General features: G+C 46.3%; 1 protein-coding gene across 1 annotated transcript in view; it reads right to left on the minus strand.

The window, feature by feature from the left end:
* PRDM16 (PR/SET domain 16) overlaps positions 1–19816 on the minus strand; it is a 221516-nt gene that overhangs the window by 9752 nt on the left and 191948 nt on the right. Inside the window, exons 9-13 of the mRNA XM_050909645.1 lie at positions 19323–19476; positions 13640–15041; positions 9753–9837; positions 5417–5586; positions 3413–3490 (exon numbers count right to left, since the gene is read on the minus strand). Coding sequence (XP_050765602.1) covers positions 3413–3490; positions 5417–5586; positions 9753–9837; positions 13640–15041; positions 19323–19476 — 1889 coding nt within the window. The remainder of the gene's footprint in view (positions 1–3412; positions 3491–5416; positions 5587–9752; positions 9838–13639; positions 15042–19322; positions 19477–19816) is intronic.

Below are 19816 nucleotides of genomic sequence, written 5' to 3' on the forward strand. Positions count from 1 at the left end.
TAGTAAAGTTTCTTCCTTATCAGTTTAAAGTAACACACCAATGGGCTAAAAAAATATAAAGTGGGAGTGAATGATCGCTAAGAAGGAGCCGGAGCTGGAACTCGGGAGCTCTGAGGAACGGCAGGCAATCCGCAGAGCTTGAGGGAACTCAGATACCTGGCACAATACAACTGGAAGGGGAAAAACAGACGGCAAACCCCAGCAACGTAAGAAGGAGTAACTGAGCTAATCGCTGTACGACTACAACAGTTTGGTAACACTTCAAATGTGACAGTAAGGCATTCGATAACATGCTTTGTAAAGTTTCGACAGCATGACAGCACTCGCAAAATTTTACACTTTTTTTGATGATCCATGCGAGCTGTAAAGACAGAGTTGCAGTAACAAAGCATAAAACACACGGACAGCCACTATTCCTCTGAGTAACTCCTTAATCTCAAGTCCATTTACACCAGGGACGAATTTAGGCTACATTTTCAAAAAAGAAAATGAAAAAGAAGAGACTTTTACTAACTATGTGCAATCTTAAATGACACGGTAAACGTCAGCTTTAGTTGTTAGTTTCAGCTTAATGTAGATAACAGGGCACGGGGGCCTAAAAGGAAATTAAAGAAAAACAAATTCAAAACAGACGTCAGGAAGCACATCTTTCTAGGAGGAATCGCAGCCTCACAGGCAATGCTTCAGGATTGGGTGTAATTCAAGAATCAATTAGATGGCATCCTGGAGGGAATGGACGTTTGAAAGAAGAAAATAAAGTCTTGCTGAATCACATCGCTTTTAGTTGTTCCCAGTCCAGGTTTTATGCAGTTTATGTGATTGTCCGATTCCAGAGAATGAAAACAAAACTAAGAGGCAAGCCCCAACTACAATACGCCCTTATGTTCATGTGCTCCAAGCGTACGGAGCTTCACTTAAAAGCTTGCCTCTTCCGGACTTCGCTTGGTAAGCTCAGAAAGTCCTATTTTTTATGACCCGAGGTTCCAGGTAAGTCTGACGTGATTTTACAAGCCCAACTTCTTTAGCATTTCTCTGAAAGAAACAGTGAAGTTTGATAGTCCTTTTTACCACTGGGTTTTGAAATGCATACTACTGAATTTTAGATTTGGTGCAGAAAAGAAGAGTGAAAAGAACGTGAATTTCACTGGACAGCATATTGTCTTCGAGTCTTTTCAAATCAGTTGATTTTTAGGAAGTAAAGTGCATTACCAGGTTTTTCTTACTCTTAAAAAAACACGTGGCACTTTCCCTTTACAAAAAGAATTACTTTGCCTCCTTTATTGCTCACGTGCTATTAATTCCTACTTTATACGTAATTAAATAGACACCTAGGAAGTTTAAGTGACTTGGCAAAAACCACACCACTTATCAATGACAATCAGGAATCAAACCCAAAGCACCTTATTTTCTGGCCTGCCTGTTTCTTGATCTACGCTTGGACATTCGGTCAGTTTATGTTAGCTTTAAGAACATTCTAATTCACATTTGGATGAATATATAACACTGACAGAGTGAAAAGAAAAAACATTTAAACAATCAAAAGAAAAATTATAAGACAGACATCAGTAAACCACTGAAAACTCAGCAACCTCCTTTTACCGGTATAAAGTTGGCACTTAAAAAGCAAGCTTTCAAAACAATTATTGCTGCAAAAGTTGGGAATCTCGGTTCTCTGAGAGCAAAAGAAAATCAATGATAATTAAGCTCTTCTGTAAATGTAGCACTAACTCTCAGGAGTGCTATTATAATGCAACATTGTCCAGAAGTCAAACCTCTATTACAAAAAAAACACACAGGCCATTTTCTGGGAGAAGACCAGATCAAATAAATCTTTATTTTCCTAACCTTTGTTAAGTTGCAAGTCTCCTTTTTTGGAAGAAAACTGAACTCACAATCTCTGAATAATCGGGAGCAAGCGTTTCAGTCAGACAGGGGTGTGTGTATAGTGAATACACAGTATTCATTCAAGGCCTATCAAATAACGCAACTGAAAAAATCAGCACGGGGAACGGTTCCAAAATATATGTCTGCTTTGGAGAGGGGTTTTTTTAATTTTTGATTTACCTAATGTCTACACTCAAAACTCTGTATGACTCTGTATGGAAAAAAAATTTTACTCCGTATGTAGCAGAGATTACAATGCGGGAGAGAGTAGCTTCTTAAGTTAAACTAAGCATAAAGATTTGATGTATATTTGACCACATGGCCTTTTGCTGCTCATAAATTTGTTTGTGTTTCTCTTCATATAGTAACTACTACATTAGCTTTGTTGTGAACTTATGACTGTGTATGGAAACACCGTAATATTAGCTACCAAAAATGCAACTGTTTGAATTGCTACTACTGTTTGTCAACGCGCAAAACACTTACTCACATCATGGAAAACACAACGCTTGATTTTCAGTGAGCTCTCAAGTCATCATTCATTCCGTTTTGCTCATGTATGTACCTATTCTAACAAGAAATCAACCAAAGCATATTTTTTGCCAGAGTTTTTTTGAAACCGACCGCAAAACACTAGGAGAAAATACTGGGGGAAAAAATTCCCACTTGGTCTTCCATGGGAAATACTCCTTCATATACCTATATACACACACACACATACTTACGTATATTTTCTTGTGAGTTTTATTCGAATTTAAAACCCCTTCTGCAGCAGGAGTCCCTTTAGGAGAACCAGCCCCTGCGCGTGCCCGGGCTGGAAGGCCGTGCCTGCACGCAGGGTGTTGTCCGGGGGAAGAGATGGGCAGTTCTGCAACGTGCCCTTTCGCATAGACACAACGCAAACCCAAGTCTAAAAATCAGATCACCTTGTCCACAGCTAGCAGAAAACAGTAGTTCAGCCTTCTACCTCAAACACCCAACTGAACACGTGAAATTCAGTCGTGTGAATTCCCCCCTCTGATCGCTCTTTTTAAACTTTGCGATTTAAGGTAGGACACTCCCTGACTTAGATTTTGAAGCAGATATACTACAGAGCTTTTCTTTCTTTTGGTTTTTGATCCGCTACTTCAGGCACCTCAGATATGCATTAGGAAAAGAGAAAAAAAAATCTAGCTAGACCCAGCAGTTAACTTGCTGGCAAGCCCTTCAAAACAGCCCGATTTTCAGAGACATTCAGCACCTTCAGCTGTCCTTGAGATGAATGGTTAATGTGAGTGTTAAACAACACTGCAAATCAGACCACTCATTTGCCAGCATACATCTAAATATAGGCTAAGTGTCTATCTTCAAGCTGCCAAGCCTGATTATTTTTGGCTGGTACACATAATATACAATCCTATGAATCATTATATGTAACGCTACAGGCCTGCGGTATGATGTTGGCACAGCTTTATAGAGAGGAGAAAAAAACCCGTGGCGGCGCCTGAGGAGTGCGCGGGAGAGGGGCTTTATCCGGGGGGAGCCTCACCTGTAGGGCTGCTCTCCAGTGTGTGTCCGCAGGTGCCTTGTCAGATTTGCTGAGCGTGGGAAGATCTTGCCACAGTACCTGGAGAGCGAAAGCCAAAGTAAGCATCAGCGCACGAACGTCCCGCCGCACCAGATCGTTGACAAACGCCGTATCACCGGCTGCCATCGACCTCGCTCATTTCGATACCGCTCCCCAAATCGGGAAAGCCCTGTATGGACCAGTAACTCCAGGCACCTCTGCACTGAGGGAGGAAGACGTGGAGGAAAAACCAACCGCGCGAGACCCGCCCCAGAGTAACAGGATTCACAGTGCCAAGATACCGGTGTAACCCATTTCCGCCAGAGACACAGAACCACAGTCGATGACGCTGCATCGCTGGGAAGGGCAGGAAAAAGAACGAACCCTACCAGAACACTCAGTTCAGACCCAAACGCTGGCTGACTCAGTAGCTTATCTCGGAGGCCTGGGCAAGTATATAGGAACACAATAAGGACGTAGTGAGACCCATCCCCACTATATTCTCCCAGGTTCCATCTGAAGTTGAAGACCCTCCCGAGCCTAAGGCTGAACAGTTGTGTTCGCTACCCTTTTGGCTGAGTTTCTTCCATTTTTCTAAAATCTTTCTGAATGCACGTAAGCTTTGGACACCCTCAGCCTCCAACGGCAACGAGTTCCTCTGCTGAACTGTGTGTTCTGCAAAAGAACCTCCTGCTTGTTTGAACCTGTCGCTCAGTAACCGCATTCAATACTACCTCGCTCCTGCATTAGGATAAAGAGTGTTTAATCACTGCCTATTCATATTGTCCGTCGCTTGAGATTTTTATAGATCTCCTTTATAGTTCTGTTTAGTTACTTATCATACAGAATCTACCTGATCACCCTTCTCGGAATTCACAGAATTTTCTTCTGGATAAATGCTGCAGCATTGCGTTACTGTTATCAGGATGCACTGCTGTGAGTCTGACGGTCTGCTTAGAATAAGGAAATGCAGCAATAGGAAATGAAATAAGAGAAGGAACTGTGTTCCACAATAAATCTGATTCACAGTAAACTCAAAGGGAAGGGAGGTATAAATAAAAATATTAATTGGGAAATAAAATATTAAGGATGAAGGGTTACATTCTGTGACTATGAAACCTGATGCTTATTGTTGTAGAAGGAACATATGAGTAGACTTTCTTAATTTCAGAGACAGTCAGCACCTTCAGATGTCCGGAAGATGGTTAATGTGAGTGTTCCTCAACAATGAAAATCCCAATGTAAACTTGTGAGTGTATATCTAAATATAAGTTTAGTCCCTGTTATAGGTAGAAAACTCAAATTTCTAAACACTCAACTGAAATTTGAGCCCATAGCTTTTGTGGCAAAGTTTAACATAAGAGATACATCAAACAAAACACGTACGCACTTACTGCACCCACAAAAAATGCGGTGGGAGCCACCACAAGAACCTCTAGTAGTTGCAGGTAAAACTGCGTAAGCAGATAGAGGTTTTTATTCCCCAGTGATCTGCTCCGACACGAGCTTTGAGAGCTGCAACGGACACGTAAGTATTTCTGTGGATACAATTGTGTTTGAAGGAGTTGTTTGCTGTAAGCCATTTTAAATTCCGTTATTTTGCATAGCTGAGATTGCACTCGCATTGGAAACTGTGGCATTTGCTACCGCACGCAAGAGACTTGGCTTGGAGAATTCCGTTTGCTTGAGAATCTCCAGATCTGCTCTCAAGGTTATTAAAAATTACAAAGAAAATAGAAGATGCTGACTTTCTACCAGACAAAACAAGCTATTTCAGAGTGAATTAGTCATCAGAATGCTGTGTTCTAATTCTGCTGCTTCTTGTTTTTCCTCCCACCCCTGCCAAGACAGTAAAGATGTCCACGTGAAGCTGCTCTCTTGCATGCTGGGGTCTGGTGAAGCTTCCCAGCCGGGTGGCATTCTCCCAGGGCTGCCTGGACAAGCCGGGGGTACGGTCTCGCTTCTGCGGGGTGCCCAGGCCCTTACCTGCAGGTGTAACGCTCCTTGCCCTTGCGCAGGATGGGATCGGATAGCGTGGGTGGTGGAGATCGGAAGTTGAACGGGTGATGGGGAAGGGGCTGCAGGGAAGTGCCAGTGTCTGCCTTCATGGCTGCAAAACTCTCCAGTTTCTCTGTCATCGTTTCTATGGCTGACATCTACAAGTACAAGAAAAGACCTCATGTCATAAAAATCCACAGGAAGAACAATGTCTGATGCATAAAACATGTCTTTTAGCACTAGTATGTTGGTCAAAGCCTGTTGCTGATGTTTGCTCTTAGCCTCAGAAGCTCGCTGCGCAGCGTGAAATGGAGCCACCGAATCCAGCCAGGAGAGAGAGAAACAGCGTTATCGGGCTCAGAGAAATCAGAAAAGATACAACTGGCAACGCCATGCAGTAAGCGTTCGATCTCAGAAATTCGGCACTTGTTTACCGTCTGCAATGTGCATGTGCTTACTTTCAGCATTTCAGATTATCTCAGAACACGCTTGGCTTCCCTTTTTCCAGGGATGACACCGAAATTAGACACCGGGGTCAACTGCTGGATGTAGAACTCACCGCCCAAACCCTCCTCTCAAGCCCAAAACAAAGTCTCGGAAAGCAAGGAGGTTTGATTTCTCATGCAGCATCCATCACCCTCGCACGGGCTCAGAGGGACAGCAGTGGCAAGCCGCGGGCTGGCAGGCAGGCAGGCAGGCAGGCAGACGACCGCAGGTTAGAGAGGACTGAGAAGTTTTGGGCAGGAGGCAGAAGAATCCCGGCCAAAATGGCGTGGGAGGGAGCACGGGGGAACGCGTGACCGCTGATCGGGGAGCTGAGACAGAGGAGAGGCTGAGGCTGGAGGGGTGAAGAGGGAGCAGCCGGGGAAGAGGAGGAGTTAAGATCTGACTCAGGATGGAGGGGGTCCACAGAGAGTTTGCCTAGCGAAGAGGCCAACACTGTAATTATATGTAAGAAAGGTGCAGAAGCCAGTAAAGGTGATGGAAGGATGGGTGGGAGGTGGCTGAGCTTCCTGGAGTGAAAGGGAATTCCAGCCAAAATACTCTATGTGAGCCGTGGCTGGATGAGTTATGGTTCGGAGGACCACGACCTACACACTGAAAGCCTGTTCGGATGGGAGCGGCAGGCAGCCAGGCCTCGAGATGTAACGTCGAATAAAACGCTTCTGGGTGCCCGTACCAGCTTCAGTTTGTATGACTCGGCAACGGCCGTGTCCTCACACAAACACTGGATTAAATACCGCACCAGAAAGAGGGAGAAAGGGAAAAACCCGGAGATACGGAAGGGGAAAGCAAAAAAGGGAAGAAAAAAGTCGGCCTGTGCGCACAAAAAAAGGATACGCATAAAAATCCTACCGAAAGAAAACCACTTTTACTTTCATTAGCGCAAAACAGGAAATCCAAATCCAAGAGAGAAATGCAACTCGGAGGACCACGCCGACATCTCCGACGTTCAATTTCATGCACTCCTGAGAGCACTTTCGAGATACCGAGCAGAAAACACGGATAAAACAAACAAGGCAGCAATAAAGCTGCCTCCTCACTGCCGATGACATCAGCGGGAAAGAAGGGAGCGCTGGGGGGAGTGGGAGCCTGACCGGAGAGTCAGCCCGAGAGCTGGGGGGACAGCGAGCGAGCGGAAGGCAGTAGGAAGCCATATATCAAAACTAGATGCTCTATTGTACAGGAAGGGCTGACCTTTTGCACGTTTACACTTTATTAAACTGGGCTCGGGGGGGGGGGGGGGGGGGGGAGAAGAGAGCCAAGATATTGTTTAAAATGTACGACTAATAAAAAAAGTTGTCTTAATCACCAAAGAATACATTGTGGAAGGCTGACAACCATTCATAAGCTGTAAAAAAGAGGAGTAGTAAAACCCATTTCCCGATAATAGATCCACGGCCCCTTAGTTGGAGGCTCCCAGCCCATGATAAATAGTAAGTAATACTTAGCGCCAGCCACTTGAAAAGGTTACTTGATCATTTACAGCAAAAGCTCTGCCCCAGCTGCCAGTCATGTAACAAAACCATCACGTTAAAATGCTATCCGGATCTTTCAGAGCTATGCCACTCAGCCCTTTGCTGGAGTACCTGGAGATATCTTTTGTTGTGCCCTGTTCTTTAGGCACTTAGTCAGAGATGTTTGCTGGCTTGATAGCCGTAGGCTTATTTTAAAATTCTAAACACCGGCCATAGCCTCTCCAGTGGTAAAGGCACTTGCTATTTAGGGAACAACTGCCTGGTTATAATAAAAAAGAAGGGGAGAAGAAAAGGAACTTAACAGGTGAGAAAAGGTTTTCCATTAAGTTATCAAAAAGTTACACCATTTATTTATGTTGTCCAGAGTTTCATTTAAAAGAGACAATGTAAGAATAACTCCCATCGGAGCAGAGAAACTCCTGTCAACGACTGCCTAGGCGATAAAAGTTGCCTGAAATTCATTTTGAGAGAGAAAGCATCTTCTGAATGCTCAGTCTTTATCACACCTTTTGGCTTAATCACATCCCACCCAGGGCCCTCCATGAGAGCTGGGGAATTATTCACAGAAGAAAAGGCTGAGGCCGGACTCGTGTTTAGAGCGAGAGAAACACGCGTAGAGCGTGCCTCTAAGTGACCCGCTATATGAACGCTGCTCCTAATGAAGAAGACAGAAGCAGGAGCCCCTGAAAATACGATTTCTTAGGAAAAGATCCAGGAGAATATCGGATGGGGATCTGGCAGTAAAAATCTCACATATTCTTGAACAAACGACCCGTCTTCGTTCACCGTATTTGAAATACCTGATGGATGACATAGCATGGGAACAGCAGCTCTCCAGATCAAGTGATCTTTACGCAGCAACCCGCTTTACTAAAAACCAGTTATCAGGAAGTTTCGGGCTCGAGTGATTGTAAATTTTAGGCTATTCTGTGTGAGAAGCTATTAGAGATAACCAGACCTTCCACATCTTTTCATTGCCATGGGAAGAGGACGTGGTCAGGAGTTCAGGAACAATGTTAATAACCTTCCACCCAATGCTTGCTCCTACTCAGGGCCTGTACGTTTCTCATCGTCTTGTTGGGTTGCTTTGCCACACTAGCTCCTCCCTGCTATCAGATTCTTTACAGGCAGATATCCCCACTATTCTAACTCACACAAACACAGGATGTTCCTGGCCAGCCTGTCACCATTATCCAGCCTGGATGAAGGAAAAATCGGGGGAAGTTATTAACCAAACTCTGAGGCTGATGCGAAACAATGAGGGAACTAAGTTTAGCTGTGAAAGCAACCAGGATCCAGCTTTCACAAACCTGCAAGTTATTTATCTAAGGTGGGAAACATTATCAGAGGAGAACAATGCATGCGAGTATAAAGGAGAGTGCAAGAATGACCACAGAGCTCAGCTCCCAGCATGCGTTCTCGGCAGGAGAGACGGAGGATAGCTGGCGAGCCTCACACACGAGAGGATGTCGGGCAGCGTGTGGCAGAACCCGCTGCATTATCGTTACGGAGCAAGGAATCCTAAGGGCAAAGAGTAACATCGCTTCTTGGAGAGTTTAGCTATCGCTCATAAGAGAAGGGGTTTTGTAAACTGGGGTTGAGTCTCGTGAATAGTCTTGGCTGCACCGGACTTAGCTGTGCCTTTCGAATACTCTGGGGTAAAGGCCTGGGCCGGCTGCGCTGCGGGCTGACGGGCTGGCATTCCCGCTCCACTGTCAAGTGGGAAAGCTGTCCAGCAGCGTTTCCCATTGCTCTGCAGTGAGTCAGGCCTGAAGGAGACGCAGAGGGAGCAAATATCCGCGAGTTGTCAGAAGAGCAGAGGCTAGAGCAGCTGTGCAGGAAGGAGAGAACACCAGTTCTCCGTCAAGTGAGCCATCACCTTTTGGAGCAGGCAGAACTGAACCCTGACTCCCCACTGCCCTGCACTTTCACGCTTTCTAGATGACGTAAGGGAACGTCAGGCAGGTAGAAAACGCTACTGCTTGGATGCTGGACAGTCCTTCTCCACTTTGCACCACTGCAAATGACTGCACCAGGAGTTCCCACTGGAAACATTACGTAGGCATCCTGGCACGCCAAAGGGGAGTTTGGCAGACCGTATGAGTTGTCCAGACCTCACCCCTGTTCTTCTGTTAATGCAAAAGAAACAGCAAGGCGTAACTACCACCATCCTCAAACCAGGTATGAAATCAGAAGTATCTGAAAGCAACTGGCGGAAAACAGTGGAGTTTCCAGTCGGGCCCTTGGACGAGAAGGAGTCTGAGCCGAGTGACCTGTTTGTACCAGCTCCATCTCAAAGTTCTTGGCATTCAGTCAACACCGCATTGCAACGTCACTGCTTTTACCTGGGGGTGAAAAAGCAGCGGGGAGGGTCGCAGGTACTTCTCCTTTAGGGCACCCACAGGGTCTGTCACCTTCCGCTTCTCCACCCTGCTGGACAACAACACAGAGGGTTACATACCTTACAGGGCTACAGGCAGCAAAGACATAGCCAAACCATTTGCAGCGGCGTTTAAATTACGTATCTGAGGCTATTCTCCTATTGACACAAATGTCTTTCTTCCCCTTCTACCGGACACTACAAATTATGACCCACAAGTTACCCTGCAAAAGGCACTGGAAACGATATGAAAATGGATCCCCTCCTTGGGGCAATATTTTTTTAGCCATCAGACTGACGACTAAGAAAACATTTTCATCTTTCTATGTGAGAACCGATGCCTCTGCTACAGCGGTTTATAGGCCTCTGCTGTTGTGAAATGTCATGAAAAAAACTACATTTACAGCAAAAGCAATGTTTAAGTGAGAGGAGCTCTAGAGTCCACAGCAGGCAGCCACTGCATCGAAAAAATTTCTCTTTGAGAGTTTGTCTTTATCTTAAGAGTTAACACCGGGCCAGACTTTGCAGCCCCAAGTGTGCTGAAATCATTAGGTGTTTCATATTTATTTCCTCCCTTGCAGCTGAGATATAATTTGCATTGCGTTTCTTTGGCAAGGATAGGTGGACAACAATTTTAAAACTTAGGAGCCGGTGGGAGGTTTCTGAAGTGACTTAGGAACCCGAGTTCTTCTGATGTCACTTCAGTCCACTCAAATATTCCACGCCTAAGCACCTTACTATGCAGAAACGATTCTAAAGGCAGGCTCCTATTTTTGAAAAGATTCGCTTTGCTTTCACAAAATACTCCACTTGCAGGGAAACCGTGGCGTGGAATCACCAAAAAGAGAAACCGAAATGTCCTCTATGGGAAACAAGTGTTACGAAAGTCACTCCAATAAACGCAGCTGCATCTTTAAATTACTGGAATAGAGTCCATCTCAGCTAAACCAGCAGAAATCCAATAGTAAGAGTCATTTTAACTACATTAGTCCAGCATAAATGAGAGCAAATTATTTTGCTGCATTTCAGCTGATTGGTGCGTGGATCAAATTACCAAAGAGTTTAAAAGAAGAGTCATGCAGAGTGCTAGTTAGCGAACTGTATTTAATCTGCATTTCATTTTTCTTGGGTAGAAGAAAAGAGAAGAGCTGGATTTGAAATGCAGGCAGAATTACTGTGCTTTGGGAGGTACGTGTTTTTACGGGCACGAGTTTTCAGAAAAACAACCGTCTGTAAAACAATACCCAAAAAGTTTCTCCCTGACACTAGGTAAAACAGTAAACCGCGGCGAGCAACGCCCCGACCACCGAAGCTTTACTCTCCGTGACGCGCCGAAATCAGCTACGATGCCCAGGGGAATGCCCTCTGGACCCTGGCAGCAGGCGTCTCGAGAGAGAGCCCCACGTAAAACCTCAGTGAAGCGACAGCGTTTCACGCAGCTTTACCATCTCCCGGTGTCGGGTAATGGGAACACGACAAACGTACAAACTTCCTCGTCAGAGCTGAATTCCGCAGTGACCAGGGGATTAAGCTGATCTTTTCAGCCCAGTGCCTGAGAACGTTACCTTAACAAGGCTGAGCTAAAAACTGCACTGATTTCAGGCTGTCTGGCTGCATTAAATTATATCACCAGGAGAAAATGTCAAGGATTTAAGTGGCCTTTGGGAGAAAAATGAAGGAGCCAAATGATGTGAGAGAGTCTGATAAAGAGAAGCTTAGAAACAAAATATTTCCATGTTTTTTAAGCTGGGACGTGGAAGCTCTGCTGTTTAGCTCATTACGTCAGAAGTCTGATTCGCAAGCAACTCCACCACCGACTTTCTATTTTAATGTATTACTAAAACTGCATGCATCCCATGGAATGCAACAAACGATGCCCCCATCCTTCACTTCCATCTGTCTTCTGGACCTTTACGGTTTTCCCGAGGCCGCTATTTTAATTGGCAACGGCTTTTTCAACCCGTGTTATTTTAACATTCCTACTGAGAATGCCCAGAGGTGGCAGGATCCTAAGCTAACTCGAAGCTTTTGCCTTTCTATCCCATTTATTTATTTTTTTTCCAGAAGTACTTTTTACAAAAATAAATGCCGGACTATTTACATCATTACTTAGTTTTCCAGGAGGAGATGACCACGGTGGGTCCCAGACAGAATACGCCACGTCCCCGGTTGCGATGTGGCCGTTGCCATCACAGATGGTAAGCATGTAAGCAAGCAACACAGCATCAACCCCGAGAGTGCTGGCAAAGCGAGAGACGCTTTCTTAACAGCAAGCAACGAGGGCTCGCTAATCCTCATCTCAGCTGACAGGTCTTTGGCCTGGCTAGACATTGACATCATTTTTTCCCACAGTTATCAACCGCACAATAGCAGCAAGGCAGTGACATAGGTGCTGTTCTCCCGGCCTGCTTTTCCAGCCGGCAGTGAAGGCCACGCCGCTCCTTGCTGTTCGCGGTCCTTCGAACACTCAAGCGAACCATCCCAGTGCTGACATAACCGCTCTGCGGTGACTGTGAGTCTTCCCAGCGCTAAGAAAACACCAGCTTCTGCAGCACAGCCGTTAACCTTCCAGCAGGCCGGATTACAGCGAGGCTCACCATGCAAGCCTGCGGCACGCTATTCACATGCAGCTCAAGTCACGCAAGAACAAACCGTTCACTTCCAGGAACCGGCTGTGCAATTAGACACTGAATCCAGGAGCCCTCCGGCCCAAACCCGCGTACCGAAATGGATGTTAGCAAGCACCCTAGCCTAAGGGAGAACTAACTGCCGTGTTAACGTCTAAATCAAACTAGTTCGGGATACCTCTTTTCACCGGACTTTGCCAAAACCAAGCAAACGGTATTTCCTACGTGACAAATACCTCTCATCCGTAGCAGGAAGATAACAAAGGTAGTGCCGGTGCCCGGATGGGTGATACGCAAACTTACTGGGACCCTCACCGTAAAGCTTAAAATAGTTTTCCTTTAGAAAGAGGTTTTATAAAAAGCTCTAAAACAACAACAGACTCAAGTCTTCCCCTTACATCTTCTTCTGAATTCATTCCTTCTGGAAGTTTAACTGGCATTTGGATAACTTCAGTCAGTCTGCTTTACACATGCCTTCCGTGTTCAGCTTACTCTAGGCATGACGTAACGAATCGGGCCTTCCTCAAAAACCAGCCGTTTCAACTGAAAAACTAGAAAACCCTTGTTATCTTCTAAGAAAGGTAAGTCTGCAAGAGACGTTACCCGGGAGAGAGCCGGATAATAACACGCTACCGTGTATTTACACAGTACTTGTTACTCCAGACTTAAAAACGTTTCAAAAGGCTGGGTCCACAACAGCAGTTCCTATGAACCGAAACACTCTATGAAAAGGAATTAGAAAGGAAAAGGGGGGTGGGGAGGAAGAAAGGTGAAGCGGCTCACAAAAGGCCATCAAGTAAGTCAGTGGGAGAGCTGCATTTCCAGGCTCCCAGGGCTCCTGACTCATTCCCAAGCCATGAGAGCCCGAGCTCTGCGGCATCTGAACTCTGCATTCTTATCGAATCAAACCTCTGGAATTTCCCCAGCAGAAGTGCCATCTTAGCGTTGGCTCGTGGGAGAGTCCTTAAATAGGTCAAGTTTCTTCTTTATCAAAATAAGGATGCGTTCCTTATACATATTGATTACGAGCACTCCTTTCCATTATTCAGCCCTTTCGATTCAGAAAATTCACCGTGCTGGGACAAAGGAGAGAGAAGCACCATCAACCGCAGCAGACTTGCACTGCTCTTTCTAAACCACCTACACCCCGATCTGCCTCAAGTTGCGATGTCAGCTAGAAAACGAGCTCGTTAGAGGAAAGGCTTAAGGCAGGGTATGTTAATACCTGTATATGGGGTCCATGAAAAAGGGTGATGGCTTAGCGTAATGCAGGGATGGCTGCTGAGGCAGTTGAGACTGGGAAATCTTGGGTAAGACTTCACTTGCCATTAGCTTCCTTTCCCCATAAATGTGGTTTTTCCGTGGCTCTCTTCCGCCGTTCTGACTGGCTCGGATGCGGTTGCCAATGCTCAGATCCAGTGGCTGTTCTTCCCCTGAGGATGGGGCTGGCAGGACCTTAGGTGGCGGCAAGATTGGCTTAATCTCTTTTGGCTTTGTGGTGAGATCGAAGGGTGACTCTGAGCTGGTGCTGCCTACTTTGTGGAGGTCCCTGGGTGACTTTGGTTCTGCCTTGACCAGCAAGTTGTGATTGAGGGTCCGCTCCGTAAAAGGGTAGAGTGAATGGGGGAAATTGGGGAGGAACTGAAAAGGGAACATGGAATGATACGGGAGCGAACCCATCTTTTTCTCCTGCATCCCCATAAAGCCAGGCCCAAAATATTTCTCTGCGATGGAGGCGATGGCTTTAATAGAGTCATTAGCTGCTCCCGCGGCGGGCAGCAGGTGCTCTTCGGGGGGAGGAAAGAAGGAATGCTGAGAATAGAAGAGAGGGATCTCACTCGTGTTGTTGGTGGAACTTGCAGACACAGAGCTGCCGACAAAATCTGGCTTGCTCTCAATTTGCTTGCTCTTATCTTTTGTTTTGTCCCTGTCACTCTCCGCATCACTGTCCAGGTCGGAACCGGTGCCAGTAGTGGTGTCCAGATCTGTGCCTGTGGTTGTATTGACATCCTCAAAGTCACTGCCATCGGACATGTCACTGTTCCTGGCTTTTAGCTTCTCCAGGTAGGAGCTCTCCAGGCTGCTTTCGCATTTCTCCTCTCCTGAAGCGGCCTGGTTGCTGTTGCTCACTGCAGAGATCAGAGGAAGCGCTGGGTTCCCAAGGGGGCTTGGAAGCTTTGCGTCTTGAGTGTGGTTGAGGGGACTTTTGAGCAGTTGGGTGGGTGGTAACAAGGGGGGTCTGGGGTATAGAGACGGTGGGAAAATCCCTGGGAATCCCGGAGTGAGGGCAGGAAAGGCTGGGGGGGCAGGCGAGAACGGAAGACCCCCCGGGTGCGGGCGGGATGGAAAATAATCATTGAATCCCAGGCTGGCATGGTTGAGGTTGGGAGAGGGCTTGGATTTGTCCATCATGGAAGTGGGCGTTAGGGGTAGGCCAGGGGCAAAAATCCCCCCTGGGTTGTAATGGTTCTTGCCCTCGCAGAAGCGCCGGTGTTTGTTGAGGGAGGAGGTAGTGCTGAACATCTGGCCGCAGTCCTTGCATTTGATCTGGGTGCGACAGTCCGCGTGCATCCGCTTGTGACGGCAGAGGTTGGAGAACTGCGTGTAGGATTTGTGACAGACCTCACCTAAAGCATCAACAGAAACCAACAACAAAAGCAATATGAAATTAACAGGAAATGGCAGGGAATCCCTGCGGAGCTTCGTCGGCGTCCCCCACCCCTTCCCCCTGCCCCGAAAACCTCGCTTCCCCACAGGCAGAAGAGGCAAAAAGCAGGCTACAGCTACGCGCGGGGCTGGATCTCTAGCAACCCGCCTCCACGTTTCCCCTGCTAAGGCTTCCCTCCGTAACTTTCGGCACACCGTCTAGTTTCTTTGTGCTTCGGCTCTCCCCGTATAAAATCAGGCTAATGAGTCCATCTGGTCTCTTCAGTTTGCAAGAATGTGGGAAGAGCTATCGCCCTCTTTAAATGTTTGTACAGGACTCGGCCGCACCGGGCGGTGATCTTGGCTACGTTTAGAAAAGGAAGAGGCAGCCCTGGGAATCCCGGCCGAGGACGCTGGAAGAGCCGCGAGGGGAGCGGGCTGGAAGGCCCCCAGGAGCAGCTGACAGAAAGCAATGCTTCGTCCGAATCCCAGCCGTGGCCCAGCTGGCGGGGCCAGGCTCTCGGAGGCTACCGTCCCAGAAACACCACCACCTTTCCCTTTCGATAAACCTCCTTCCCAGAGAATCGCTCCACAAGCGACGCTCTGCAGAAATCGGAGGGGATGTGCTACTCCTGCTCAAACTTTTTTGGGAATTTTCAATAAAGTTAATCATGCTTTTTAATGATAGCATCCATTCGTATTAGCTAGTCTGCCTTCCCTGTAGTCCTGGCATGGCAGGAAGCACTGAAGGCTGAAGGGAGAAGAACTTTGCCTCACTTAATCAAACCTACCCTTTCTTTAATGCCATTAATAGTAAGTAACCACTCCATAGGGATGTTCTATAAATACTTTGCCAGCCAGGCCTCACTTCGGCTAGAAGTGAGGTGAGATCTTGCATTCGTTAAATTAGTAAGACACCCTAGCAATGCTAAGTTAATGCTACATCAGTGTTTTCTTTAACGACCTGTAAATACCAAGCTTTCAAAATGTGAATTTTTATGACCTCTTTCACCTACAGACTTTGCTGGTGTGGAAGGAGCAGGGCAAAGACAGACAAAAATGCCACCCAAACTTTCCTATGTATCAAAACACTGTAACTTTTTATTATCTGGTGCCTCTTTCAACATAGGAAGAAATTCTACTTCTTAGTGAATTAACACGCTTCTTTCACCGGAGAACTGCTGTTCTCACCATTCTGTAAACATGGAAACTGAGACAAAGCGAGGGAAAGTATATTGTTCGGAGCTGGGCAGGCAAGGACGCGAATCCAAATCCTCCTGACACCCAGCCCTCCAACTCAGGGACGAAGTGGTCCTTCCTTCCTCCCTCCCAGCTTCTACTGATAGGTACATGCAAGCGTGACTTTCCCTGTATTTTTTTCTAAATCTTGAGGGTTTACATCAGTGCTTGAATATCAAACGACTGTCAGGAGAATATTTCACCGGCAGCTCTGAAAATACACGGGGAAGCCCTTTCTACTGAAAATCAAAGCAAAGATTATTAAAATTTAACAGATTTGACATTCCAGTTCAAACGAGCATCCCAAAATTCAGTGGATTGCCACTGAAGGGTCTGCCGTGTCTGGTTTCTGACTGCATTAGAAATTTAATATGAACCGTCTTTCCTCAGAGTATTTCAGCCTTTCTGCTTTGGGCCCAGACACAGCAAGAGGCTGCAAAGGAAGCACAAACAGAAGGAGAACCAGAGAGTCATCAGAAGAGTTTCAGCGTTTGAGTAACAGCTTTTTCAAACGCGTATGCTAAAGCCATCCCTAGTTTTTGGCAATCGCACCTTAAAAACTTGTGTCAGTTCTTCTGAACTGCTATTATTGTATACATATAGTTTTATGGCTGTTGCGTGTATTATTTTAGCTACCTTAGACTTTCAAAGAAAGGGTTTATTTAGGTTTTTTACTTCATTTCAAAATGCTTTCTTAAAAAATATCTAAACAGAGTTCTTAAAGGGAACACTACTCAATTTATTTTCCATAAAGCTAACGGTCTAGTAGATAGACTATCTAACAGCAACAATCCCCGTGTCTGCAGACATTTAAGCAGCAGGGTATGTCAGCATCCGCACAACTCGCAGTCCCACGAACGGGTTCTGTCTCTCCGGGCTGTTCCCGTGCTTTGCTGTTGCAAGAGATGCGCTTGCCAACGACAGCCTCGGAGGGCCGCGCCGCGCCGTGCCCCCGCGAGCGCTGGCAAGCTGAAGCCAGGACAGCCAGGTCACTCCTGCCTGCCTCCGTCCTGGTGCTACTTCAACTGCTCGACCCTTGGTTCTAGAATGGGCGAGTATTTTTCTTGGCTGCTTGTCTACGCAAAGCCAGCACCTTTAGGGTTGCGGGAGTGACTGCGTGTGCCCAAATCGACAGGCAGGTGCAAATACTTCCACGTGTAAGGATACCATGAGCAAGCTCCCTCTCAAATTACTAATAATATCTGAAGAAATGTCATGTTTGGGTGGATTTCTTTAAAAGATGGTCATATACTTTTCTTTCCAGAACAAAATTACCCCTTTCTAATTTTAACCCTCTCTCTTGCCACGTGCCAAGGGATGCTGTGTTGTGGTTTAGAAGATACACACGAGTTTATAATAAATGGCTAATCTGCTGAAGCAGATTGTATCACAACTGAGTGCACTTTCGCTCAGTTTTCACTGGCTCAACACCGCGTTTGTGGTGTTTGCGTTATTTTTATTGTATGTGTTCGCAATATTACAACAAAGAAGTTATACTGTTCCCATGTGGCAAAACTTTATGAGAAGACTAAGGATAACAAAAGCAAAGTCTTCCAAGGGAATCGGGTTCCTTTTTTCCATTTGCCACCCCAGGGAGAGTTGCTAGATACATATGATACCACACAAAATTCCCTAAAGAAAAGCGCTATAGGTACGAGAGCTCACATACCTACGTCCTCTCTTGCTGTTCCGTGTTCTGCAGTTAGAAAGTTACAGTTTGGGGTTTTTTTAAAGCCAAGTATAATATTGTAAAAAACAAACACACACACCCCCCCCCGCCTCAACCCCTTTTCTTCCACTGAACGGGAAAGAAAAACTTCCCAGCGAATCCTGCCTCACGGCTCCCCTAAAGCTGCTAATGGATTCCATATTCATGCATGCGACTCCACCTGGCACATCTGAACGAGGCAGAATCAGTCTCAAGTTGTTCTACACGCTGATTTAGACTGACAACTCCCTAATTCTTATGAGGTGAGAGTGAGGAGATTATGAGAAGAAATCATTCATCTCACTGCAGCAATACTATGAGCTTCAAATTATCTCTTTCATGTGCCCGTCATCAAATGAAAAATTGCATCAAAATGAGCAATAAGAGTATTTTTTCTTCCTCCACTGACACCCATCTGATTATCTCAGAACACATTAATGAAACGAGTCTCCCAGGATACTCTTGCATACTGTTCCCATTATACCAATCGGGAAAAAAAGGCAGGAGTGGGTTCAGTGGCTTCCCTACCGTAACATCAAAGCCTGGAATCAAACACAGATCCCGTTCTGTGCTTGAACTACGCTTTCTGAAGAGTGTCAGGAAGTAGTCCCTAAAGTTTCTATAGCTTTGTTGTGACACAATCCGCTTTTCTGCACAGTTATCAAAATCCAATAGGTGCTGTGTCAATTAAAAAAATATACAACCCTGAGAATGACAAGCAACGAGATGAACGGCTCTCAAGGGAAAACGCCCTTTTAGAAATACTCCCCTAAAGAGAGCACTAAGGACACCGTTAACCTGCTATTTGTTTGGCTTCCAAGCATTATCTAGATGAAACGTGCAGTAAATAAAGAAGGAAAAAACTCTTTTTAAAAAACACCTTCTTCTCATCTCTGGGACTATTCCAAATTCTTTACAACAGCTACGGGATTTGAGGCACCCTTGAAAAAACATTTCGATCAGGCTGTGTCAGGTATTTATTTATGTCACCAACATGAACATTCAAAAATTATTAAGGGGAAAAAGACGAGAGAAAGAAAAGATATGAGAAAATGGCATCGCTAGGACTGCTGAGAGACTCAGCTTTTAACTTGTCAAGAAAGTCAAAAACTGCCATGAATGTTTACTGAAAAAACAGGGAGCATGCAAAAAAAAAAAAAAAAAAAAAAAAAAATCGCTGCGGAATTTCATCTTGTGCTCTGACCTATAAAATTACAGCGGCTGCTCACAGAGGGACAGCTAGTACTGGGGGGCCCCGCAGGATACGTGCAATTACAGCAAAAGCCAGAGCTCTGTGATGGCCGTGACAACTTACATATGAAAGGTTTGACAGTACTGTGAATGTGCTTGTGTTGTTTGAGGCCAGACGAGGTGGCAAAGGTTTTGCCGCAGTCCGGGCAGGCATGGGCCCGCGCGCCAACGTGCTGGGAACGGATGTGCCGCTGGAGGTTGCTGGGGTCGGTAAACACCTGAAAGAGAAAACGCCTTGAGGGAGGGGAAACAAAGCAGTAGGGAGAAGAGCGTACACGTGAAAAGCTTGGCTATTTTTTCCGTTTTTTGTCACCGCCGCTCCCGGCATTAGGGGTGCAGGACATTCACCTCCCGCAGCAAACGGATCACGAGCCGGGCAGGGCTGAGCCGCCTCCTGCCAGGCTGCCGGCACGCTCCCCGAAGCGCGCGGTGCTCGCGGTTTAACAGCTCTTTGCTCGCCCACGCCTGCCCTGCACAGCGCTCACCTAACACCCCGGCAGACCCTCCCGTACCCGGGAGAAGGCCAAAGGCGAGCTGCGCGGGGCAAGGCTCAGCTCC

This window comes from Gymnogyps californianus, chromosome 21 (assembly GCF_018139145.2).
Source record: "Gymnogyps californianus isolate 813 chromosome 21, ASM1813914v2, whole genome shotgun sequence".
Classification (NCBI taxonomy): Eukaryota; Metazoa; Chordata; class Aves; order Accipitriformes; family Cathartidae; genus Gymnogyps; species Gymnogyps californianus.